The sequence below is a fragment of the Canis lupus genome, chromosome 19 (assembly GCF_011100685.1).
Source record: "Canis lupus familiaris isolate Mischka breed German Shepherd chromosome 19, alternate assembly UU_Cfam_GSD_1.0, whole genome shotgun sequence".
Lineage (NCBI taxonomy): Eukaryota > Metazoa > Chordata > Mammalia > Carnivora > Canidae > Canis > Canis lupus.
This window is the reverse complement of record NC_049240.1, coordinates 46,669,575-46,696,963: the sequence shown is the minus strand read 5'-3', so window position 1 is coordinate 46,696,963 and position 27,389 is coordinate 46,669,575. Positions and strand designations below refer to the sequence as shown.

The 27,389-nt window shown below is 36.1% G+C and overlaps 1 protein-coding gene across 2 annotated transcripts in view; it reads right to left on the bottom strand.

Annotated features, from left to right (window-relative positions):
* KYNU (kynureninase) overlaps positions 1-27,389 on the bottom strand; it is a 129,746-nt gene that overhangs the window by 97,472 nt on the left and 4,885 nt on the right. Inside the window, exons 1-2 of one of the 2 annotated variants that reach the window (XM_038565113.1) lie at positions 16,808-17,103; positions 10,748-10,930 (exon numbers count right to left, since the gene is read on the bottom strand). In XM_038565113.1, coding sequence (XP_038421041.1) covers positions 10,748-10,916 — 169 coding nt within the window. In that variant the 5' untranslated portion in view covers positions 10,917-10,930; positions 16,808-17,103. Of the gene's footprint in view, positions 1-10,747; positions 10,931-16,807; positions 17,104-27,389 lie in introns of those variants that run through there. The other variant, XM_038565112.1, reaches the window with a different exon arrangement.

Below are 27,389 nucleotides of genomic sequence, written 5' to 3'. Positions count from 1 at the left end.
CCTCTTGACAATGTATTCAAGATTCTTTCTGCTGATGTTACCATAAACCAGCAAGCAGTTTTCTCAGGTAGGGTCCTTTTGAAGTGATTTAAATTCTGCTACTTTTTAGTGGGGTTCACTGAACTGAAAAGAAATATGTCCCCTTAATATAGTAATTGATGGCATGCTAATAAAGCTATTTTAAATTTTGAGTTGTAACTACTCTAAAGGCTTGAGTAAAGTTTTATGCCTTCCCCAAAAAAATATACTCAATATGTTTGAAGCATCCAATTGATGTCATCAAAGTTGGCTAAATATTAACCAAATTGCAAATACATTGTTGGATACCAGTACCAGCTGTTTTCTTTAAAGAGATAAACCATTACTTATTTTAAAATCATACATATGTAGGTATAATATTTTTTAAACTAGTTATGATCATCTACTCATGAAATGATAATTTAAAAGTAAATATATAAAAATAAATATTTATGACCTTTGTATATTTTATTCGGATTTATGTACTAGTTTACAAAAATACAGTGCCTAGGATTGATTCAGAGACTCCAATTTAACTGGTCTGGAGTGGGCCTGGTTATAGACGTTATTTTAAAATTTTTCCAAATAATTCCTTATATGGCCACATTTCAGAAGGCCTGGCACTAGCCTCCATATTAAAACCAAAACAAAACTGAGATTTCTCAAGTTTAACTGAATTACTGAAGGTCACAGAAGAGACCTTGCTTTTAACTTAATATAGCAACTAGTTATTATAATTTACAATTTAATTAGTCCATTTAAGGTATTTTAAGACTGAAGAATAAAACACATGTGAAATCATTCGAAAGCAAGGTTAGTAGAGTCATTATAAAGCAATTTAATTTTTTCCTTATTATAAATTAAAGAGAAAAACTATGGGGTGTCTGCGTGGCTCTGTTGGTTAAGCATCTGCCTTCAGCTCCAGTCATGATCCCAGAGTCCTAGGACCATCCTGCATCAGGCTCTCTTGCTTCTCCCTCTCCTTCCCACTGGGACTCTCTCTCGCTATCTCTGTCTTTCTCAAATAAATAAATAAAATCTGAACAAAAATTTAAATAAGGAAAGAAAGAAAGAAAAGAAGAAAGAAAGAAAGAAAGAAAGAAAGAAAGAAAGAAAGAAAGAAAGAGAAAACTTAGAAGTTACTCTATCATTTGACTGAAAACAAAGGAAAATTCCAAAGATTTTAAAAATGACTTGTTTATGTAAATATTTTCTAACTAAATTTATTTATTTATTATTATTATTATTTAAAATATTTTATTTATTTATCTGAGAGAGAGCAAGCACAAGTAGGGGTGAAGGGCAGGGCTAGAAGGACAAACAGACTTCCCACTGAGCAGAGAGCTCAACATGGGGTTTGATCCCAGGACCCCAACATCATGACCTGAGCCAAACCTAGTGAGCTACCCAGGTGATCCTCTAAAATGAACTTTTTATAAAAAAGAAGTCAATTGTTAATGGTTTTGTTTATAATGGCAATGCATACCTTTGTTATGTATGCCATAGGGGTACTCTATGCACATAAAACAACATTAAATAGGAGTGTCAGTATGTAAAGTAATTGTAAACATTTCCTTTCAGCATTGCAAATTTCTTTTTAGATTGTTCCGTGTAATTTTAATGTTTATTATCAGATTAATAAATATTTGTTCATCAGAATAAAAAAACTAGTTTGCTAACATATTCTCTTCTAATTAAAAAAAAATCCTTCATTTTAAATGTAGTTAGTTTTAATTGATGTTTTTCTCTTGAACAAGAAAATTCCACTTCCTTCCTATTTTCTTAAGAAGTGGCTAAAGTTTTAACATACTATGTCCATTTGATAAATCTGAGGTGAGTTTTTTGTTCATTTATTTTATACAAGGAATTTTGTTCTCAAATTTAAAGAAAAGAAAGGAAAAATTTTAAAAAGATCCTCCTCAAAGATATACAGTGTTTTCACAGATTGGTGAACGTGGAATTGTTGCTGATTTTATTACATTAGTAATGGAAAGCACAGAGATTCAAGCTGTGTTTGTTTCATTTGTGTTTTGATTATTTGGAACCCTGATAATACCAAGAAGATTATAAGCAGATCATATGAATTTAGTGGATTAAAACAGTCTAATTGTAAAATTGTCTCAATCTAAACACTTGTGGCACTATTGTGTTGGGTTTTAGTTGTTATTCTTGCTGGCAATACTGAATTGAATCATGGCAATTGGGATGCTTAACTGGGATTGATGCTTAAGTCTATAAATCTCTGAGACCATACTCCTCTGGGGAACTTGGTCAAAATTTTATCAATAAACAAATAATCTCCAAGGGCACCTGGGTGGCTCAGTGGGTTAAGCCTCTGATTCTTGATTTTGTTCAGATTGTGATCTCAGGGTCTTGGGATTGAGCCCCACATTGGGCTCTGTGTCCAGCATGAATCTGTTTGAGATTCTCTTTTCCCCCCCTTCTCCCCCTGCCCCTCCCACACTCACATACGTGTGTGCGCTCTCAAATAAATAATAAATAAATCTTTAAAAAATAATAAACAATTAATCTCCAGATGCAAACCAATGGGAGCCAAGACTTAGTACTTTTATTATATGACACATAGAGTACTGCATTTCAAAATTCCCAAGGCCTAGTTCTGGTTCTGGTCATCAGAATGAAAAACTAGCTTGCTAACAAACTTAAAAAAAGAGAAGTTCTTTTTAAATAAATATTCTTTCTTTTAAGTATAGTTTAGATTTAGTGCTTTTCTTGAACCACAGAAAAACATTTCTTGCCTTCTATTTTAGAGAAACTAAGACAAAATTTGACATAGAGAAGTACATTCTGACACATTGAATGTAAGTCAAATGTATTGAGTAGCATTTTAGAATCTGAGGATTTTGAAAAATAAATAATAATAAGTATACTGGGGAAGTACTTTGAAACCAGAATTTGAAATATTACCAAACTGACATTAGTTTATTTTCCTTCTACTTCTGAGGAATCTCTTAGGGCTTGCTTTCAAAGAGAGCCCAGAAACTCCAAACTACCTAGTGAGTGTGAATTATAAGAATTCCAAGAGAAGCCCACTATCCTTATTTCTCTTCAGAGTTGTAGAGAGAATAACTAAGATCCTGAGAGAGAGAAAGAAGAGAGAGAGAGAGAGAGAGAGAGAGAAAGAGAAAGAGAGAGAAAGAGAGAAATCTTTTTGGTTTTCCATTTTCTTTCATTTTTGTTCTCTTTCATGGTAACCACTGGTCAATCCTGTGACAGTGGTGGGAGTTATAGTAATAGTGGCTGCATAGGCACCCAAATCATGAAGACAGGAAAACCTTCTCTAACCAGAGGATGAATGGTTTTAAGACTGTTGGATAACTCTAATGGATTTATTCTCCCTCTGTCCTCTTGCTTCTGGGCACTGAAGGCAAGCATAGTCACAGAAAGTGCATAAAAAAGGATGAATTAAAGTTGCAGTTGTCTAGCCAGAAGAAAATAAAGATGGGCTCCTGGGAGCAGGAAATTCTTAGGCCTTATTGAGAGCTTAGAGAATGATTATATAAAGCTTGCATGAACTTTTGAGCTCAGCCCTGCCTCAATGGACCTAACACTAAACAGTATAACAAAATTGCAAGAACTGAACCTAGATCCCAGTTGGTGGTTTATTCGATGAATAATGAATTGAGGTTTATTCAATGACTACTGAAAATATTTCTTGAATCTTCTCTCTTTTTTCACCTCCAATGCATTTACTCAGATTTTTACAATTCCTTTTAGATTTCTGCAAAAATATATTAATCATTTCCTTAATTCTATTTTTGTCCTCTTCAGTATGACTCTACACTTGTTGATGAAATTAGTGACATTAATATACAAGTTTGTGGTTCCAAACTAAAATATTTTCCACAGCTATGTATAAATGCAGCAGAAATTACAGCATCCTGCAAATAAAATACATGTGCACACACACAGATTTTCTAACTCTTCAGCAACTATGCTTTCTTTTGTTCTGTCTTTGCAAATGCTGTTCTTTCTGAGAGATAAGACCTTACTGGCCACCTCCACCATAGGGTCTGCCTATATGACTCCCACTCATACACAGAGAAATATGACAGTCCCTGCTTTTAGGGAGCAAATAGTCAAATACAAAAGGAAAGACAAAGTGAGAAGTCCATGGGTTTGCAGTATACAAGTATAATGAGGAGTTCAAAGTATCTATAAAATCAAACTTTTTTTTAAAGATTGTCTTAATTTTTTAAAAGATTTTATTTATTTATTCTTGAGAGAGAGACAGAGACACAGGCAGAGGGAGAAGTAGGCTCCACGCAGGGAGCCTGATGTGGGACTTGATCCCGGGTCTCCAGGATCATACCCTGGGCCAAAGGCCAGTGCTAAACTGCTGAGCCACCCGGGCTGCCCTAAAATTAAACTTTTAACTGAGAAATACTCTTATTTGTTTTACTTTTGGAAATCAGATATAAAAGTCATTCTTAAAATCACATAGTCATAAATATGTCATTTTAAAGCTGGATAAAGCCTTTATTTAACATGCCAGCTTCCATTAAAGATTCTATTATGCTGAAAAGCATACTTTCCTACATTTCATTCACTGATACCTCACACTTGTCACTAACTTCTGAGCCTAACAATAGTTGAACTGAAGAGGCTCTTTTCTATTACATGGAAGTCCTGGAGACAAACTCAAGCATGGCAGTTTTCTATGCCAATTTTATCTAACAGGATAAATATCACAAAGTCACGGTAATAGTAGATCTTTGGATAGCACTCAATTTAACTTATTAAAGTTGGCTGACAATTTACTCATCTTTCCCGGGTATGTGATAAAACTGAAAGAGGGAAATATTTGAGAGTGAAAGGAGCAGTGATAGGAGTACTGTTGAAATAACTTTCTAGGCCCAAGATGGTGCTGCTCCTGCCCAGGATGGCACATCAGCAAACCAAAACATAGGTAAGTTTCCTATTCCTAATAATGTTGTGTGTGACCAGAAAGATAGAATATAGTGTCAGCCCATCCTCGAATGCTAAGCCAATGCTGGACTCTACACTTCTTTCCTTATTCCCTCCTTCCCCAAACAAGTTTGACTACAGGGCCCCAGCAAATCAGATATTTTCTACTTTTCTTTGTTCTTTGTTCCTTGTCCTATAAAAGCTTATTGCCTCCCACCCCATTTTTTTAGTTGCCTGGACCCCAGGGAATGGAAATTGCTAGCTTTGGGAAGTGTTACATAAAGTGTGTATCATCTAAATCATCTTCTTTAATCATTTTAAAACAACTCTGTGTAAAAATACTCTCAAATATTATTTACTGGTAAGGACATTCTCTGATTTAATGACCTTCTATATAGAGCAAAGTAGCAGCAGGTTTGGTAGGTTACTGGCCACTTGGAGGGTGCGGGTGGAAAAAAAGAGTAAAGTATTGGGTTTGTGATGATGGTGGTCAAACTATATACATTTACTGAATTGTGCACTTGAAATGCTGAATGACAGAAGTCAGACAGAGAAAGACAAATAAATACTGTACGATATCACTTATTTGTGGAATCAAATAAATGGATGAATGAATGAATACATAAAGTGAACTCATAGACACAGAGAACAGATTGGTGGTGGTTGCCAAAGATGCAGCGTGAAAGGTAGCCAAAAGAGGTGAAAATAGTCAAAAGGTACAAACTCTCAGTTTTAAGATAAATAATCCTGGAGTTATCTTGTAGGGCATAAAACAAAGTGGATTCTATAGTATGGTAGATCACAACTCAATTGAGTAATTTCTTCTTCTTTTCTTTTCTTTTTTTTTTAAGTAAGCTCTATGCCCAACGTGAGGCTTGAGCTCATGACCCCGAGATCAAGAGTCACATGTTCTACCAACTAAGCCAGCCAGGTGCTAATAACTTTTTAAAAAGTAATAGCTTTGAATTGAGAGAAGTGGAGCAGGAGTCACAAAATTTGGAATCCATTTCTGGTTATACCGTCTGGTTATGTGGACTGAGCAAATTCACTTAAAATTCCTTAAAGAAAACGAGTTGTTGATATATCTGAGTCTTAAAAAAATTAAAATCAATTAAAAAATAAAATGCATAGGAGCAGTAAATCTCACGCACAGAGAGAAAATTAAAACTTAAGAAAAGCAAATGACCAAGGAGTTTATACAAAACAAATGTCAAGCACTGGATTAAGATACGCAAATTCAAAGAAGGAAGGAAAAATGTTTGATTAGCAAATGAGCAAAGATGTCAATGAGACAAGAGCCTTTATTTCTGAAGGGCATGTGTATAGAAGTGGAAGTCAGTCTGGTAACTTGACAAATAGACATATTTGTTATGTCTATTAAGTATCTTAAGTTGTCTATTAAGTTATCTATTAAGTTGTCTATTAAATCAAGTTACCATAAAACATTTGTTTTGTATCTCTGCAAAACCAATTTATCTTATGGAACTGTCCAATATCCTCCCAGAGATTTAGGAATAAGTATATTCTAAATAGGAATAATTTCAAGAAATTTAGACAGGTCCTTTCCAATATTTATGTCTTTGCATGTATCTTCATTTTTCTTTGTACATGCATTGGAATATGCGTGTGTGTGTGTGTGTGTGTGTGTGTGAGTTATTTTGGGGGTATGGTCTTTAGAACAATGTTGAACATAAGTGCAATACCAGCTGAATACAAATAATCTTGATCCTTTTCTTTAACAACATCTCAAAACTATCTAGGAGTAGAAAAAAAAAAAAAAACTAGACTTCTTTTGCTAGAACTTTCTCTTAGAAACCCCGAGGAAACATTATATTTAATGATATAATACCGGAAATGCACAAGCTGTGCCTACAGCCTTCCCTTGGAATCTTTAAAGCCTATATTGGGAGTCATGATCCTTTCATTTGCTCAAAACTTGTTTATTTATGCTCTTTGCTTTTCATTATTCAGAGTTACCAAAGAACATTTGTCCTTAGCGTTATGTTAGTCTCTTGCATTAATTTGAGAGGCAATACCATTTTTGGATGTTCCTGGAAGGTTTTATTGTTAATTATTTATATATTTATAATAATAAATAATAATGTATTACACATATTATTTATTTATTATTTATATATTGATGATGATGATGATCATGATGATGGATTCTTATCTGTCAAAAAGAAAGGGGGAGGAAATTTGCACACCACCTGCCTCTGAGCCTGGTGAACTTTGTCCCCCCCGGGGTCGTCTTCACCTCTGTAATCATGAGGTTCACTTCCTCACCTCATTCTTGTCTCTGCTCAGGTGTCAGCTCATCAGGGTTTCCTTCCCAGATGGCCCTGAGTAAAAGAACGTTACTCACACCCTGGCAGGCCTCACAGCACTTAGAGCACTGCCTGAGAGTAGAGTATACATCACATTGTTTTTATTTTCTGTCTCCTTACACTAGAATAAAAACTCAAATATGTGATAACTTTGCTCTTTAGTTCACTGATAAACTGTTCTGAGAATAGTGTCTTGAAGAGAGTTAAGTGCTTAATAAATACTTGTTGAAAGAATGGATCCTTGCAAAGGAAAAATCACCTAGAGGGAATGTAGTGAGAATAAGAATTAACTGATTATCTCTCTGTAGCATCATCCTAAGTGATCTAAAACAGATGAGTGGGGTCCCCTCAGAGTCCCTGATTTAGTTATTCTGGTTTGGGATCCAAGAACTTGCACATTCCAGTAAATTCCCTGGTAATCCTCTTTGGGCTGCTCAGGAACCTACAGACTTTGACAATAATGAATTTAGAAGAACTCCTGTGGTTAAAGACGTCTATTTTGACATCATTCAAAACTATATTTTTTAAACAGATAAATTGTTCAGATTTTTTATTAAATCAATTCATTTTCCTTCTCTTTACATTGCATTAAGAATCAGGAATAATTTGGGGCACCGAGTGTCTCAGTCAGTAAGTATCTGCCTTCAGCTCAGGTCATAATCCCAGGGTTCTGCTAAGCAAGGAGTCTGCTTCTCCCTCTGCCCCTCCCCCCTGCTAGTGCTTTGTCTCACTATCTCAAATAAATAAACAAAATCTTAAAAAAAAAGAATCAGGAATTTTTATCCTAGATTGTAATTTTTGTACTTCCTATTAAATATCTAATTAAACAAATATTATAATGGTAATCAGGACACTAGAGTCAACACTTAAGTCTAATGAAGTCATTATATATATAATGCTATTTTTACCTGGGTTCTGATTAAATTATCTTAACTCTTGGTAAAAGAGTCCTGTCTTGAACCAGTATTAAAAATCTCTATTGAAGTCAAAAGTCTGTATTAAAGAGGCAAGGAAACTAAACCTGCTGGCCTTTTCTTAGGCTCACTTAACATAATCTCATTTTCATGCTCAGCATGTCCCTATAGGTTCTGGAGCAGTGTTTGAGCTTTCCACATGGAGGAACTTTGGTTCTGAGAGGCTGCTTGCTTCTTAAACTCACACAGCTAGAGTTAGAGCAAGAAGTCACAGCAATCTCAGACAACAGTGCCTCCCTGGACAAACAGGATGGACTTTGTTAATTGTCTTTCAAATCCATTGAGCCATGGAGAGATGGGACAGAAAGGAAGTTCCAAGACAGAGAGGAATGTGAAAAGGTAACTAATATTTTGTGGCATGCAAGTAACTCAGCATGAGAATGAAGTCACGTTAGTCAATGAGTCTTAGGTTCAGTAACAGAAAAAGTGATAAATTCAAATAGGGTTTTAACTTTCCCTGTACCCCTTCAACAGTCTTGAAATTCAGGGCTGAGCCCTCCTTCCTTCTATTATATAGAAGAAAGGCACCTTAAGAAAAGTAAGACAGACATAGAAACCAAAACCCCCAAGTACATCACCTCTCATGTGCAGAAGTAGTCATTGTTCGGGTGTATCTGGATGTGCCCATTATTCAGCCTCATTTCCCAAAACAGCCCAAGCTGCAGCCACACTAGGCCACCGGCCACTTTCTCTCCCCGGTGCTGGAGTCATGTTTTTCTTTCCCCCTGTAATACCATCATCTGTCCTCACTGGATAGGTCTTGTTAGTATTTTTGTTTGCTTACTTTGCTACGTCTGCTTTTCCTATCATTCATGAAAAGGAATATAATTATTATTATTTTTTTTAAATCTTGAGGCAATTACAACTTCCAATAAATCTCATAAAGTTGTAGTGTCCTAATTCTTGATTTATAGTTCTTGTTGCATGTTCTGAAGGCCACCTAAAGCTCTGTGGTACTCTCAGGCTTCTGCTGTCGCCTCCAGGCTAGGAACCCATCAAATCTCCCAGGCAGCCCATGGGCTGGAGAACATATTGGGGCAGGGTCACCAGAGCTGACTGGTCTCAAGAGGGCCGTGGGTATTTCAGGGGACTTCCACCCTGTGTGCTGCATGTCACCAGGCAACCTTCTCTCATATCATTGAAACAGTATCCCTAGACTTACCTTCTTCATTTTTCACATATAAAGTTCTTTTGATCCCTTAAAATTTAAATCAAAGTGTCCTTTCATTCTAGATTCTCGAAAGACCTAGATTTTTTTTCTGTAGATGTAAGTTCCTTTCACTTACCCCATTTTATTAGGTCATAGAGCTGTCGTTTATATCAATGTCTACCTCAGTTGATATTAAGAAACTTTAAATTGGATATAGGTCTATCTCTTATTTTATCCTTTTATAATTTCACAGAGCAACTTCCTGGGCTACATAATAACATATACACCAAATAGGACAGATGTGTGACCCAATCTCATTCTAAAATTATATTAGCTGGGATCCCTGGGTGGCGCAGCGGTTTGGCGCCTGCCTTTGGCCCAGGGCGCGATCCTGGAGACCCAGGATCGAATCCCACGTCGGGCTCCCAGTGCATGGAGCCTGCTTCTCCCTCTGCCTATGTCTCTGCCTCTCTCTCTCTGTGACTATCATAAATAAATAAAAATTAAAAAAAAAAATAAATAAAATTATATTAGCTGATGCTTTTGGATTATGAGTATCCAAAATTATATCTGCCTCACTTAATCTAAAGAAAACTGAAAGTTAAACTGTATTATAAAGTATCTGAAAACCATTTTGGTGGATCAATTCTATTCAATCTCATGTAAAATGGAGCAAAGTCAAATATTTAAAAAGTCATTATTTTTTATATCTGTACTATTTTTTTTTAAAGTAGGACATCCCCCAAACTAGGAACAGAGTCAGCTTCTGACATTATTTAAAAGACAACAATGCAGTATTGCCTTTCTTAGCTATTGATTGTTTCTTTCTTTTTCTTTCTTTCTTTTTTTTTTGTCTTATACTTGCCATCTTTACTTACAGCACAAAGATGGTTATTCACATAACATCTTAATATATCCAAATCCCAAAATAATATTGCCTCTAAGACACATATCATGTTATAATAAACTAAGTGCCACAAAATAAGAGATATTCTAATACTGTATTGAAAAGAAATTGTTTTGAGCTCTAAGTTCTTAAAGAACAAGTAAATGCGTCTGCCTATAATTTTCAATCAGTCACTCTATTGTTCAAAGAGGTAGATGACAGTATAAAAACCCTGTACGTATTTTATTCAGAAGAAGAAAAGGAACATAAAGAATCTGAAGCTAAGGTAGGCTGACAGGTTGATTTAGTAGCACCAAGGAACTTGCTGTTTTTTAGTCATAATTACAATAGCTCTATTATATAACAGAACAATGATTTCAAAGATTTATGATAAACATGTGTGTGAGCAAAAATGAATTAATAAATTAATTAAGAAAAATAAAATCCTTTTCAGTGTTCTTACTTGCAGGTAGATCTTGCATTTTGGGGATATGAAAATGCTCCTTGAAGTGCCTCAGCTTATCTTCTTCATCAAGGCGGAGGGCAACCCTCTCATCTGTTGGGTGACATCTAAGTTCAGATGCGATGCGTTGCACTGTGTCAGCTGGTAACTCAAGTGGTAAAGGCTCCATTACAAGTTGTTTCTCTAAAAATGAAAAGAATTAAAAATAATTTAGCCACCATCCTTTTTTTCTGTAGAAAATTAGCCTTTTAGGTAAAGAACCTTTTGTCTTAAATAAGAGTCTCATCTTCCCAACCTCAGAAATAATGTAATTAATCAAACAGCACTAAACTTCATGTTTGAGTTTTACTCACGTTTGAAATAAAGAAAATGATAGTAACTTAGAGATGTTGAAAGGAATAAATTAGGTAATGGTTGTCAGGACAGAGTAAGATCATAATAAATGTTAGCTCTTTTCATTCTTATTTTTTGGAAAATGGATCAAATTAGTGACTTTCAAACACATATAATTTCATCACCTTTTCCTCTAGATGTCTTACGAGGGGGAAAAATAAAGATGCTTTTGTGAAAAGTGCCCCACCTAATTTGTCCTTCTCGCTGTTCTATTTCCACTCCACTATTTTAATCCCAGTGGTTCTTGGATCATAGTTTTAGAATTAAGGAGATATATATACACTAGAACCTTAATAAAGTCTTTATTGCGAATGCAAACAGTATTGATAAAAAAGTAACTTTACCTTAAATAATGTTAATAATTTTTGCCATGTGAAGACCAAAGAGCTCTTCCTGTTACTGATAATGAAAAACTTATCTTTCAAAACTATACATTCCATCTTAGAACAAAGCAGGACCCTGTAATATTCTCTGAAACTACATTTTGCTTTGTTTAATCATCATTTAAAATTTTTCACAATTTTGGAAAGAAAACTTAATTTTCTGGAGGGAAAAAGTAACAACAGAAATTTAACTACACATTCTTAAACTTTACCCAAGCTTTCTTTATATTGATTTATTTCTATTTCCTGAAGTTTTAGTTTTTTTGAAATTGAGAAAGAATAGTATTAGAGAAGAAAAATTTTCTCAGGTAGCTTGATCTACAAATTCATACTTTTGTGGCTTCACTTACACACCCCTCCATTACTCCAAACACTTGTTGAACACCAACCATGTAGCTCTAAGCACTGATGGAAGAGCAGTGTAAAAGATGGAGTATAAGTAATAAATTTTTAGAGTTTAATTTTTAGCGGAAAATGGAAAATATGATTAAACAACATAATTTCAGAGTTTCAAGAGCTGTGAGTAAAAAAGAAAAAAAAAGCAGAATAATGGGATAGTCAAGAGGATATGGAATGACTTCCATGGCAAGGGCGAGGGTACCTCTCTGAGGCAGGGATATCCATGCATATCTGAATCATATTATGGATCAAACATGTGAAGACCAGGAAGAGATGACAGAAAGTAGAGAGATCCTGAGGTGGGGATCGGCTTGGCCTGATCAGCTAAGGCACTAGGGAAGTATGAGGCAGGGGCAGAATTATGAAGAACTTTGAAGCCAGAAAGGAATTTGGATATTTTTCCAAGTTTAATGGGAAATTGCTGGAGTATCTTGAGTAGGAAAGTGATAGGATGTAATTTTACATGAAGTAAAAATCACTTTTTCTACTCTCTGATGAGTTAGAAGGACTTGAAAAAGATAGGCAAATTCAGGCTATTACTAAAATTTTCCAGGGAAAAATGATGGTGGATTAAATGTGATGAGGAGAAAAGCAGAGAAGTGTGTGGATTCATTATATATTTTGGGGGAAAGGTAGATAGATTTTCTCTGGTGAGGGGTCTGTGGAAATAGGTTCAAAGTAGTGAAATAAGAAATACTTAGAGAAGAAACATTGTAAGGGGGGAAATCAAAGTTCTATTTAGGATACAAAGTTTGAGGTAGAAATAACAAACTGGCTATTGGATGTTTAGATATGTAGCTCAGAAGAAAATTAGATCACAAGATATAAGCTCGATATTTTCCAACTCGTAGACTATACTTAAAGCCTAGAAATCCTGAGAACCAACTAAAACTAACAGAGATGAGGCTCTCAGACCTCAGTTCAATCATCTACTTCTACTTACCACCCTCCTGTCTCTCACTCCGACCATCACACTTTTGGCAATAAAGAGTTGCACATACAATGCCAGTAAAACAAGCATGCTTCCCATTCTCTAAACTTGAATTCTACTTATATATCTGACCTCTTCCTTTCTCAGTTGCCAGTGGTCTCCCCTGGTAAGCTATTCTGTACATTCTCATATAAGGATACTGAGCTTGATCTGAGCATGTGTTTAGCTTTGATGCCAATAATAGCTCCCAATTGCTCCAATCCATGTTTTTGTACAAAAGTCAATGATTTCAACATTGATGTTGGTTGTTCTTTCAGTTTCTGACCATACTAAATTATCTGTCTCTTTCATGAAACTTTCTATCTCTGGTTTTTCTCATGTCATTTCCTTTGCCTAAAATGTTCTACTTCCCTTTCTACATATTTATATCCTAGTCCCCTTCAAAGCTCTAGTTCAAAGGCTACTTTTCCCCCCTCTCCCCTGAGGCCCTCATGTGTCTCAACTAAAAGTAGTTTTTCCCCCTCTGGATACCTGTAACAGTTAAGAGCACACCTTTACTCATAAGTAATGAATCCTGCCAGACAGTATTATTTTTTTAGATGCCTCTATGGTTGGGAAAGCTGAAATATGTTGCCATGCCTACAACTTGATTCTGCCTAGGTTCCCACCTATTGCCTTCTGATGAAATAATCTGCCTTTTGAATAGAGATAACTATGTCTCCGCCACCTGACATCATCTATTGACTGGTTACAAATCATTAGATGTCTCTTAGATACTTGACCCACTGGAGACAATGCACTGTGTTGTCAATGGTCTGTGAGTGACTTGCTGTGAATGCTTTAGCCAAACAATCATGATGGTGTTTAGCTAAGCATCTAATCAAATTCTTCCAGGAATCTGAGCTATGAGGTACAGATATTCATTCAATTTGAAACAGGAGCAAAAATTTTTAAACATCGTGGAAGGCAATGATAAAGGGGTCTAGAGGGAGTATTGTCACAAGTGACTCATTTTTTTCAAAGTCAAACAGAACCACTGATTGTTAATATGAAGTGATTTCAGCAAAATTAAGAATCAACTTAGTTATGCAATGGCAGGGGATGAAACAGCTGTCTCCTGAAAGGTGACAGGAGCAGCCAGTCTGGAGAGTCACTGAATCCTTCCATGCAACAAAGTGTGTGTAAGGTGGAAGGCCCCTACGGAATTGGCTGTCCTGAGAATCCCATGAGTTGTCTTCTGCCTACTAAGTGTGTTTTTACTATAAACCCATTACTTATGGTGGCTTAATTGAGTTGCTAGTCTACCCTACTGAACTATATATATTCTACCTGGAGACCTAAATCTTGTTTATCTTTGTAGCCATTCCATTCCTGAGCAGTGGTTTTTAGGGAGAGTGTTCTCCTAAAACATCAACTTAATAAGAATGCACAAAATAGCTTGATTTCACACAATTGATGACTATTCATAGAGGGATATCCTTCTTACGCCAATCACATGAAAATTAATTCGAAAAACATTTTCAATGAGACTAAGAATCAAGAGATCTTGCCTTATATCTAGGAATGTCTCTTGAGAGTCAGAACTTTGAGGGTTCATTGATCTTGACTATAAACTCTGAATGGGTTCCCTACATAAATATACAAATTAGTTTGCTACCATCATATTTCCAATAAAGTCCAATCTTCTTTACTTAAAAAGTTATTAATATTAATTCTTTACCTTTTTTGTATTTGTTTCTTATTTAATCCATATAGCAATCTTGTAGGATCAGAATAATTTTCTTCCACTTCCAGAATAAACTCTGGAATCAACAGTGTAGAACAAAAAGATAAGAGAAGGATAAGAAAGTCCACTGTTTGGGATTGCACTTCACTTGAGGAACTGAGTCAACCGTGCTCGTCTTTGGCACGGCATGTGGGTAGAATGTACAAACAGAATTCCTGTACCTCTTATTTTATTTTTCCTTTTATCTTTCCTCATGATTTTTAAAAAATATTTCTTTGGCTCATTATCTCTTTTTTTCCCTAACTTCCTTCTTTATGTTTCAGCCTTGTACTACATCTGCAAAATACAGCAGGCATGAATCTATCTACTCTTAGTAATCAATCCTTCCAATCCAGTCCCAGCCAGGCAAAGGTTAAAGAGACTGCTCCCACTTGTGGGCCTGTCACACACAGCCCAGAGGTCACAACTCACCTGCACTGATAGTGAGATATTTGCTGGTGAAATAGTCTTTTGGGGCAAACACACCTGGTTTCACCTGCCAAACTGCACAGCAGAGACCAGAAGTGAATACAGTCCTCAGTGCCCACAATACCAGAGTGCTCTCACTCCAGGGAAGCAATGTATTAACTCATAGTAATTGCTGCTTCATTCTGCACTCACCCTGCCAGCTAAGACAATCAATGTTCCACAAGCCATAATTCTATGCCTTGTGTAGGTTTCCCATTTCCAAATAAATTGACATGCTTTTGGGCACCTGAGTGGCTCAGTAGGTTGAGCATCTGCCTTCCGCTCAGATCATGATCCCAGCGTCCTGGGATGGAGCCCCACATGGGGCTCCCTGCTCAGTGGGGAGTCTTCTCCCTCTTCCTCTACTCCTCTTCCCTGCTCATGCTCTCTCTCTCTCTCTCAAACACATTTTTTAAAAAAAATTGACCTGCTTTTATTTTGAAATAAAAAAAAGGCAATCCAAATTTTAAAAACTCCAAAGCATATTTAATTTTAATTTTGTTAAAAAGGTGGGTATATATACACATTTGTTCTTAGGCAAGTCACCTAACTTCTCTCTGCTGCATATTATATAAAACTAAGTTCTACTTTCTTCAGAGGATCATGGTTAGAATCAAATGAAATTAATTAGGTAAACTCCTTTATAAAGAGATAAAAGATATGCTTATAATACCTTTTAATATTAATGCCTTATAGTGGTAATTGCCATTTTTACCCTAAATTGCTTTTGGAATTTTTGTAAATTGTGTCTGTCAGTTTTATTAGGCAGCTGTAACATTAAAGCTAAAACTTTTATAAAAAAAATTGGAATTCAGGATCTTCTAGTCACCTGTGGGTCTAAGTTTAAATAGTTAAATAAATGACTATGAACACTCAGTGGTTAATGTTTACACAGTTTCAGGTTTCATACCTGAAATGAGCAGATTATACACAAGTTCAAAGTTTAGAACCTGGCAAGGCAAACTATAAAGAAAATGCAAAGCTTTTCACTGAGAAAGGAAACATCACTTAATACATGCACACTGAGCAGTATTCTTTACATTATTGTTCACTGTGGCAACTGTATTTCATATCAAGGATTATATGAATTACATGTTGAGCAGCACATTAATAAGATCAACACGTTTGCTCTGTCACTACCTAAAACACCCCACCCTCCTCAAAACAAAAGCAGAAAAGGAAAAAAAAAAAACTTTTTCAGCTATTTAAAAAAGTATATCAACTTTCCATTCTTAGGCAAATATTTCATAAAAAGAAAGAGGAAGAAACTCTGCTTAGGAAATAGACATTTTCACTTCTCAAAATATTGAAGGTGACTAATAGTATCATACGACAATGAATGGCCAGAAAACATAGGACCTAATACTCATGTAGAGATCTGAATTTTTTTCATTTAACCTCAAATAACTAAGAATTAACTTTAATTAGTCAGATGTAACCATCTTTTACTAAATGAATTGCATAATGCTATTGACAGCAGTTCTTCTTCACTACATTGGTCAAGTTCTCTTTATTTAACCCAACATGTTAAAGAGGGGGGAGGCATTAGGAGATTGTGACATTTCTATGAAGACAATTTGGAGAAATAAAAAGAGAAGAAGCTGGTAGAAGAAACCTCTAAAACATTATAACAAGGATTCTAGCAGAGAGAACTTTCCTTTGGAAAAATCACAGACTGTATATCGGTGTACGGAGTGTATTGTCAGCGTCTCTGTGCTTACCAGCTAGGTTTCCGATGATGTGGTCCACAGCTTCCCGTCTCCTTTAAAGAAGAGAAATCTCTTAGGATTTCTTTAAAAACTTATAGGTCAGAATTCAGTGTGAGAAATTCAGGGTACTTCTACTCAGACTCCACCCAGTGGGGATTTTTAAGCTAACTTTAGTTCCACCCATCTCTTTAAACTGATAGTGAACCTCCAGTCACTGACAAGTGTCTAAGCAAAATGCTGCTCTTACTCTCTCTGTCAAACACGTGGGGCTCCTTTGGTAAGCTGACTTCTAAGAAGCTCTGCCCTTTAGACTCTAAATATTTCCTTGCCTTCCAACTGCTTAGAACTTTGGGCACCTGACCATATATCCCATAATGATCTTACTGAGTAAATACAACATCCTTGTTTGTGTGTGAGCTGAACCAATGAGTTTGCCCAGAAGCCCAATTCCAAAGTTGACTGTCTTCTTGCTTTAGGCTCTGGAACACACTAAGGACTTGAAAAGTTTTTTCTCAACTCTGGAAATAAGTGAATCTTGGATTTTGAGGTTATGCCCTGTGGTCAAATGCATTGTGTGTCTAGTCCAGAGGCAGAGTTTGATGTTTAACAGACGAACATTTATGTTTGTTTTATTTTTTGAAAGATTTTATTAATTTATTCATGAGAGATATATGTCTCTCATACATGTGAGAGAGGCAGAGACATAGGCAGAGGGAGAAGCAGGGATCATGCCCTTGAGCTTCCTTGAGCCAAAGGCCGATGCTCACTACTGAGCCACCCAGGTGCCCCAACGGATGAACATTTTAGTCAACAGTTTTAAAATAGGTTCTCAATTCTAGAATATACTTTATTACCCAATGGGTACATTTGAAAAACTTCTACATATCAATTTAGTCATTTACAAGACAATCAAGGAAAAAAGAGAGTTTGACCATAAAGTGGGAAGTAGCCTGGAAATTTCATGAATGCAAATTATTCCTTTGGAATAATGGTCTATTGTTCCACTTCTGTTATCTTTTTATGCTTATCAAAGGGCTTGGATCTTTGAGTGAATATAGTCTTTTAGGTATAAAATCAAAGAGTAAAGAGTTTCAGAGATTGGGCCTGAATAATTGAATCCTTTTTGTATACATGCCTTTGCCTTTTTGAGCACCCAAAATAGACCAGGTAAAGCCTTATTTGACTCAATCATCGCTACCCTGTGTTCACTGTATAATTCAGGACAATTTACCTAACCCTCCCTGAAGCTCGGTACCCCATCTATCAAATGGACCTAAAACTGCCTTTCTCAGAAGATTACTAAAATATAAAGCAAAGCATGTAGAAAACTAGAATACCAAGACATATAAGTCCGTAAGTGACACATTCTTTTCTTTACCCCAAATTAATCAGGCAAAAAAGTATTACCCTCCAGTCTTCAAAAGAGGGAAGTAAAGCACATTAAATTAATTTAATACAAGTAATTGAACAAAGAAAAGAAAATATATTTTATTTCATCAATCTTACCTTTACAATAATCCTACAAAGTGAGTACTGTATCCTTATTTTATTAAGTTAAAAGAGTAAAACAGTGAATCCAGTCTGGATGTCTCAAATTTTGTATATTTTTTTGTTTTGTTTATTTCTTGGGCTGTAAAAACTTTGTAAGATTTGATAGGTTCTAATATCCAGGAAGTGAGCCTGGCCTGGAGTATGTATAATTTTTGGTAAAGAATCACAGTCCTTTAACTATTGACTATGTATACAGATATAGAAATAGAGCTACAGAGATATCAAGGTCTTATTTTCTCAATGATTTTTCTAAAATCTTTGATAGTAGTGTTAGAAACCATCAAAATATTAATCTGCCCTATAATAAGATTCCCTGCCATTCTCCGCACAGGAAGGTGATCTTGCCTGAAACAATCCTTTCTTTTCCTTTTCTAGTAACTTTCTAGCCTCATCCTCCTTTTCATAAAAACTCCATTTTGGGGATCCCTGGGTGGCGCAGCGGTTTGGCGCCTGCCTTTGGCCCAGGGCGCGATCCTGGAGACCCGGGATCGAATCCCACGTCGGGCTCCCGGTGCATGGAGCCTGCTTCTCCCTCTGCCTGTGTCTCTGCCTCTCTCTCTCTCTCTCTCTCTGTGACTATCATAAATAAATAAAAATTAAAAAAAAAAAAACTCCATTTTGTATAATCCCTAAAGCTCCCTTCTACTTGCTAGATGGGAGGCTGCCCAATTCATGAATCCTTTGATCATTCTAATTAGTTCAAATTTACTCTGTGGGATCTTGCTTTTTAATACCACTGTTAAAGAACCTGCTTGGAGCTCTAAGCTACATTCCTATTACTTATGTTTTGTAAATATCTTTTTAAATTTGTTACCTCCTGCTAAAATGCAAGATTCAACTAAGTAAATTTTAAAGATCTTACTGGCTTTATTTCAACAGTTCATGAATTAGGCAGCACCCAACCTAGCAGATTCCTAGGAGCTCTACAAAATGAAAGACTCCTAGGAAGAAGGAAATAAGAACAAGCATGTTACCCTAGATTTAAAAAGCAGATTGCTTATGACAAGGTCACTTTCCTTTAAGGCATGGCACGGGTTTTCAGGTAGATTACTTGATTATTCCTTTGGTGATTCTTGATTGACTGGTTTAAGATTCCATTTCTAGGAAAGCCAAAACTGTAAGTCCCAGTTTGATGCCATGGGGCAAAGCATAAATGACTCTATTTTGGATTTTGTTATCTTGTTTTTAACACTTCATTCATTTAAACAATATATATGTTAAACATATTCTTTGCATCGGGCACAAAACTAAATGCCAGGGATGTTCTGTCCTAAAAATATAAAGGAATTGTGAAATATCAAGCCATGGAGGGAGTGGTGAATACAAGGTCCACTGCAGGGCCAGCTGTGGAGGGAAAAGAAAGAACTGATTGAACTTTCCTTTCTTCTTTTTTTGGAAAAAAGGAAGAAGAAATGTGTTGCCAGGATAAGCAGTTGTATCAGTGAAGTTGTCTACTAATTTCCATATAGATCATCTTGCCTATAACATGATAAATATCTAAAAGGTAGAGACTTTAATTTTACCTTCCTTAGCACCTTATCCATCAAGTGAAGCTAAAGAAATAAGTTAAATTAGCTACTTTAAAAAAAAAAATGATTCAGTTTCTTCCAACAAAATTGGTGATTAGGGATTGCCAGTGCCAGGCAAATAGTATACTTCAATGGGTGTTTGCTGTATTATTTACCAAGTTAAATTCAGTGAACCAATTGTTTCTATAAGAATCCTAGGCTACACCTTCAACTATGACATTATTTTAAAAAAATATTTTTTCTAAGATTTTATTTATTTATTCATGACAGACCCAGAGAGAGAAGCAGAGACATAGGCAGAGGGAGAAGCAGGCTCCATGCAGGGAGCCCGATGTAGGACTGGATCCCTGGGACCCCTTCGGCCCTGAGCCGAAGGCAGATGCTCAGCTGCTGAGCCACTCAGGTGTCCTCCACTATGACATTCTAATGCTAACTGTTCCATGAGTAGAAATGGGTGATGAGATGGGACACAGAGCTGCTCAGTGGCCAATCCAGGTCCTATTATTAATAAAAGTGTTCTGTAGACGTGAAAGAAAACCTCAACCTCAGGAACCAGTTGGGGAATAACTGCAGGAGTCAGACCTTGCTGCCGCAACACAGGCAGCTGTGGTATAAGGATGATCTTGAGCTGTAGGTACTTGAAAGACAGTAAGTACAGGGAGAGGCTTCTCTGAACTCCCTTATCTGCCAGAAGAAGATCCCTCAAAAGGAATTTAGTTGTCATCAATCCCCTCCCTGGGAGTTTCCTCAACCAGGGAAGATTGACTCTTGTTACAGGGAGGGGACTAGAAGTCAGCACCACACCCAGAACAACTTTGTCATTATCCTGTCTCTTACCTGTACTTGTAAGGGCCCATTCATCTTTCCTAATATCCGTTTAATCCCCATTTACTAAGAGGCTTACATCTCTCCTCCTCTTTACCTTTTAAGATGGTATTTAATTCTGAATCTAAGCCACCCATGGGAGTTACTCATTTTTCCCTGAGTATCTCCAATGTACACATGAAGCATTCGTGTTAATAAACTTGTTTTTCTCTTGTCAATCCTTCTATTATAGGGGTCCCACCTATGAACTCAGAAGGGTAGAGGAAGAATTATTTTTTCCTTCCCTATAGTATGTAGAAACTTTCTAATTAATCTATTTTGAAAATAAAAGTTTTAGGATCTCAATCATCACTTCTGTAGAGGTAGACTTGTAGCTCTGAGTTGTTATTGGGACTCTTTCCTGGGTGTTTTAAGCGCAACAAAATACTCTGAGAGGAACCTATTAGCTTCCTTCTCTCTGTTCTCTTCTGTCTCTCTTCTTTCCTCATCCCACCGTCCTGCACACTTAGACTCTCCCCCCTTCCTCTTGGGGTTAACCAACACAACAATCTTTCTCAAAAGCCAGGTCAGGATGTTCTCACCAAGCAATTTCTATTCGGAAGCCAAGGAATGCAGAATCTTCTTTATATGGAAAGAGGAAAATATATAGGACAGCACACACATACACACCTAAAAATCTCTCTCCTCCGTTCTTTCCTTTCCCCTCTTCTTCTCCCCTCCTCTTTCCTTCCTTACCTTTACTTTCTCCTCTCCTCTTTCCTTCTGTCTTCACTTCTCTTCCCTCCCCCTTCTCATTCCCTCCTCCTTCTCTCCTCTTGTTATAGGATTTTTTTTCTTTTGGTGTCTGCTGTTCTTGGTCTTATTGCTTCTTAGAATGAAGAATGGTGGGCAGTAAAGCAAGACTTATTGAGTGAGTGATAGTAAAGCAAAGTTTATTGAGTGCTAGTACAAAGCGCCCAAAGAGACAAGGGACCCAAGAGGGTTGCAGATTTGGTTTTTAGATCTAGGTTTTTTTATGGACTTGTTGATGGACTGTTTTAATCTGACTAACGCTCTATCCAAGTGTCTGTCATCCAATAAGGTTTTTGTCACATAGGAAAGGGTGGAGGGCTCCTTCCAGGGTGGTGTAAAATCCTTTTAAGGGTGGTTTCCTCTTAGGCCTTGGGGGTGGGGGTGTGTTTGTCCCTGACTACCTTTCTTCCAACTATCTTGCATCACTCCTCTCTCTCCAGTACCCCTCCCCTTGCCTTCCCTCCATCTATCCCCATCAATTTTCCCTTCCCTCTTCTCCTTTCTTCTCTCTTCTCCCCATCCCCTCAACTTCTATAGCAGGGAAAGTAAAACAAGTTAATGTGCCAATAAATCACTAGTTTATATTTGAGTAATCTATTTTCTCCTTCCTGTAAGGTATACATTCTATTAGAAAAATTTCCTAGTAATGGGCAAAGATTTTCCCAACTTCTATACATAGCATTTTCAGTTTTTCTGAAAAAGAGTTAAGAGCTCATTATAAGCAAATGCCATTCTGCCAGTTGGTGATTAAAATTTATTTAGAAACTAAAATTCCTGTAACCCATTCACTTTTTCCTAGATCAGAATTTCTCCTTCATTGTTAAATTCACAGAGGTATTTAAGGCAATCTCTGTGTTGTGTCCTGGCAAGAGAATTTTAAAAGTTCTCTGTTATATGTGTTTGCATGTCAATTTGCCCAAATGTCTGTTTGTTTACGTGAGGAACTAGAATTAACAAATTAATTTATTTATTTTCTCTGTAATTAAATAAGCAGATTATAACAATCAGAGCTAGGTACAGAGTTTTCACACGATATAGACTTACTAATGGGTTATTTGATACTGTACGTAGCTAATTAATTAGGTCTATTTTTAAAAAAATTTCTTTTTAATTTATTCATGAGAGACATGGAGAGGCAAAGGCAGAGGGAGAAGTAGGCTCCCTGTGGGGAGCCGGATAAGGGACGCTGATCCCTGAACCCCAATTCTGGGACCCCAGGATCATGCCCTGAGCAGAAGGCAGATGCTCAACCACTGAGCCATCCAAGCATCCCAATCTATTTAGTTTATATATGATGAAATATGTTAAATTTTAAAACTTTGAAGATTTATCAATTTACCGTATTTTGAGTTAATATTTTTAATCTTTATTTTGAAATAATCTCACTCTTATAGAATAGTTGCAAAAAAAAAAAAAAAAAAGAATAGTTGCAAAAACACTACAAAGAATTTTGCAGGGGTGCCTGAGTGGCTCAGTCAGTTAAACATCTGCCTTCAGCTCAGGTCATGATCCCAGGGTCCTAGGTTTGAGGCCTACATCGGGATCCTGCATCTCCCTCAGCCTGCTGCTCCCCCTGCTTATGCTCTCTCTCTGTGTCAAATAAATAAATAAATAAATAAAATAAATAAATAAATAAATAAATAAATAAATAAATAAATCTTTAAAAAAAAAAGAATTTTGTATATCCTTTACCAAGCTTCACCAATTTCACATTTTTGACACATTTGGGTTTTTTTTCTCTCTCATAAACATACCCACACAGTCCCCAGTACACATATGTGTGTGTCCCTTCTTGAACCATTTAAGACTAAATTGAAATATCATATCCCCTTATCCCTAGAGTTCCTAAGTGTGACTTCCAAAGAATAAGGATATTTATTTACATAACCTCACTATAGTTATCAATATCAGGAAATTCAAAAATAGTACTATTGTCTAATAAATAAACCTTACTCATTTTTTTCCAATTGGGCATAATAATGGCCCTTAGAACTTTTTTTTTTTTTTTTTTTTTTTTTTAAGTGCAGCATCAAATCCAAGATTATGCAGTGAATTCAGCTGCCTGGTCTCTCTTCATCTTAAGCAGTTTTTCTTTTTTCCTATCCTTATATCTTTCTTTTCTTTTCATTTTTTTGTGTTTGTTTTTGTGTGTGATAAACACAACAACATAAAATTTACCATCTTAACCTATTTTAAGCATACAGTTCAGGTACTGTTAAGTATATTCATATTGTTTAGCCATTCTCTAAAACTTTTTCATTGTATGATCTTTAAACTCTAGACTAATTGAACACTTTCCTTTCCACCTCCCCCAAACACCCGGCCATTACTGTTTTACTTACTCTTATGAATTTGGCTACTTTGGAAACCTTATATAAGTGGAATCATATATAGTATTCTTCTTTTGACTGGCTTATTTTAAATAGCATAATGTCCTCAAGGTTCATCTACGTTGTAGCATATGCCAAGATTTCCTTTCTCTTTATGGCTGAATAATATTCTATTGTATGTGTACATTGTATTTTGTTTATCTGTTCATCTGATGGATATTGGGTTGCTTCCACCTTTCAACTATTGTGAATATGCTATTATAAACACGGTGTGCAAATATCTTTTCAAAACCTTGCTTTCAATTCTGTGGGATATATACTTAGAAATGAGATTGCTGGATCATATGGTAGTTCTATTTCTAATTGCTTGAGGAACTTCCTTTTTTGTGTGCATTTCTCTAATGATTAGTGATGTTGAGCATCTTTCCATAAGCATGTTGGTTGTCTTTGTCTTTTAAAACACTAATATTTTTGAAGTGCAGAGAATAGTTATGCTATAGAAAATTCTTCAACTTTAGCTTATCTGATGTTTCCACATGATTTGACTTAGGTCCTGAATTTTTGGCAAGAATGCTTCACCAGTGACATTAAGACCTTCTCAGGGAATCTCATTAGGGAGTACACAGGCTCAGTCTTCCCTATCATTGGGGATGATAATATTGGTGCTCAGATTGTTCCACATTAGCCAGTAGGTGCTCCTTCCACCTGGTTCTTATGTCCTTTTGACATGTCACCATCATTTTGTTTTTGAGCACTTGCTCACTTTCCAGTGAAGTATGTTCCAGGCTAATCTGGGATTTTTCCAGTATCAGCTCTGCAATCAGCCATCCCTCCAAGAAGCTTTGGTTCTTTTTAGAGGGGACAATTAAGAAACTAAATCTGATCTAGATAAGCTCATTGCTATAAGGTATCGATGCCTCCAGGCACATAGTACTGAAAAAGTTATTTAGATTAGTTCTAGCTTTTTCCCCATTCAGGGTGGTTTTATTATATCTATAAAATACAGTTCAATTTATAGTTTTGGTTTGTATTAAATTTTAGGATTTGTCCAATTCTTACTGATTTAATTTTAATTTTTAATGCTTAAAATATTACTTTTAACACTTAATATTTAATATTTATTAATTAAAACAATACTTAAATATCTAAATATATGTACATAAATACATTTGTGTACATTACACATATGTATAAATAATACATAAATATGTGTATATATTTATGTTTTTAAGTATATGTGTACACATACATATATATGTAAATCTTCAACACAAGAGGATTACCGGATACCTTAAATATGAAGTGATCTACCCAGTTTTTATTTATTTACTTTTATTTTTTAAAGATTTTATTTATTTATTCATGAAAGACAGAGAGAGAGAGAGACAGAGACACAGGCAGAGGGAGAAGCAGGCTCCATGCAGGGAGCCCGATGTGGGACTGGATCCCTGGACTCCAGGATCACCCCCTGGGCCAAAGGCAGGCGCTAAACCACTGAGCCACCCAGGGATTGTCATCTACCCAGTAGGACAGACACCCAAAGTGTTTTAACTGGATCCTCCCATTTCCCTCTGAATAAGTCAAGAAAAGAGGAACCAATGACTAGGAAATGATTTAACATCTTTAGGAGATGAAGACAAATTTTTGCTCTCTCAAAACTTTGAGCACAGTGGAAAAAAAGTTAAACACTGCAAATTTATTCTCAAATAATTCATTCTGTAAAGTTAGTATAGCTAAGTTGGGATGGGCTAGACAGAAAGCAAAATTTGTTTACTATTTTAAAATGGAAGCTATGTTAAGATTCTTGCAGGTGGAAAGTGACGGTGAGAGAGACAAAGAAACCTGGTGGTTGTTTGTTACTGTCCTGCATTGTAAACCTTTTTTCTACCTAAAATGCCAGCCAAAAGTCTTTTGTCCATATTACACTTGGTGGAAATAAAATACTAGAGTTGGTCTTTAGCACAGTATGATTGGATGGGGTAAAGAGACAGTCTCTAGTGGAGTGAGATGGTCTATACAATGAAATAAATTTTTAGAAGAACTCAGGAAAGAGGTGATGGGTTACCCCCTCCTTACCCCACCACACACAAATACACACACACATACTCTTGAGCAAGGGAAGGCATTCTGAGGAGGAATCTCCTCAGATTATCATTGACATTTAAAGGAACATGGTGCAATCGGTTGGCATCTGGATGACTTTTCAGATGCTTAGATTTTATCTCAGGCTGTACACTTGAACCCCACTGCTTTTGGCTGTTAAATTCCTATAGAACTGCAATTTGACTTTCTGCTTTAGTGTGAATTGGGGTGTGCGAGGTAGGAAGTAAAAAAGCAGAAATATGAATTTTACTTTATATATATTCTACCTCAAAATGTGAATCTGCTTCAAGAAATCATAGAAGAAATATTCAGGTCTTAGTTTTTGAAAAATTATGTAGAATGGTGCCGCTTTTTGCTTTGGGTACTAAGGAGAATAACATTAACTTTTTGCTCTAACTTTGGTGTCCTCGTGGAACCTTGGGTTTACATCATCCGGTGCTAACTTCCTCCTGTATTTATTGTACAGTAATTTATCCACTGCATCAATCAATTTGCTTATCTATTTTCCAATCTTTGTGTGGTCTATGGCATTTTAATACATAGTATAAATTCCTCAACGCCAGTTAAATGGTAATGGATAAACAAACATTGGATAGATAATAGATAGATAATTGTGATTCTTGGTGCCATACAAATTCCTCCTCTCTAACTTTGACTGGCCCTTAATTGCTGTTCTGTAATCCACTTACTCCTTACCTGTTGACTCGATATTGTATTCTCTTGATCATTTGTTTAAAATATTCACCTCATGATTCTTAGTTTTAGGGAGACTTCAAAAAGGTTTTGAAAAAGTCAGATCTCCATAAGATTCCCTGTGTTGATCAGAGCTTTCCCAAGTTATTTACATGTGATCTATTAGATCTCCAGAGAGGATGATTATAACTAAATTATTCAAAGTATTCTGAAAGTACATCTCCATGAAATTAGGAAAAGATAATGATGATTTTGCTTAGGGAAGTCAAAGAGCCTATACACACATGAAGCTACTCCCTTTCTCCCTTGCCCGCGGCTGTCTCTGCTAATGGAACTCACACTGTACTCTTTTCCTCCCTACCTAGATGTAATCTTTCATCTGCTTAACAGAGTACTCTAGGAACTAATTTTAAGGGATGAAATATTTTTATCCATCTAGACCAAACATACACAATTTAGGACAGCATGCATCTTACACTGATCTGATTTAGATAAGTGAGTATAAAATGCTCCCCAGAACTCCTTGCTAGTGAGGAATCTGGCCAAGAACAGAGGTATTGATTGAAAGAGCCAAGAAAGGACACGAGGGGGGGAATTTATCAAACACTAGCAGTTTACTTTAATGATCATTTCCTGAGACCTTCTGAAATATTTTCAACATTTAGAGAACTTGTTTAGCAACTAAAAGGAAAAGTTTCTACTAAGAGAAAACTTCTCGCAGATATAAGAACATTCCAATTGACCCATTGTTTTCCATATCTATCTCTGTTT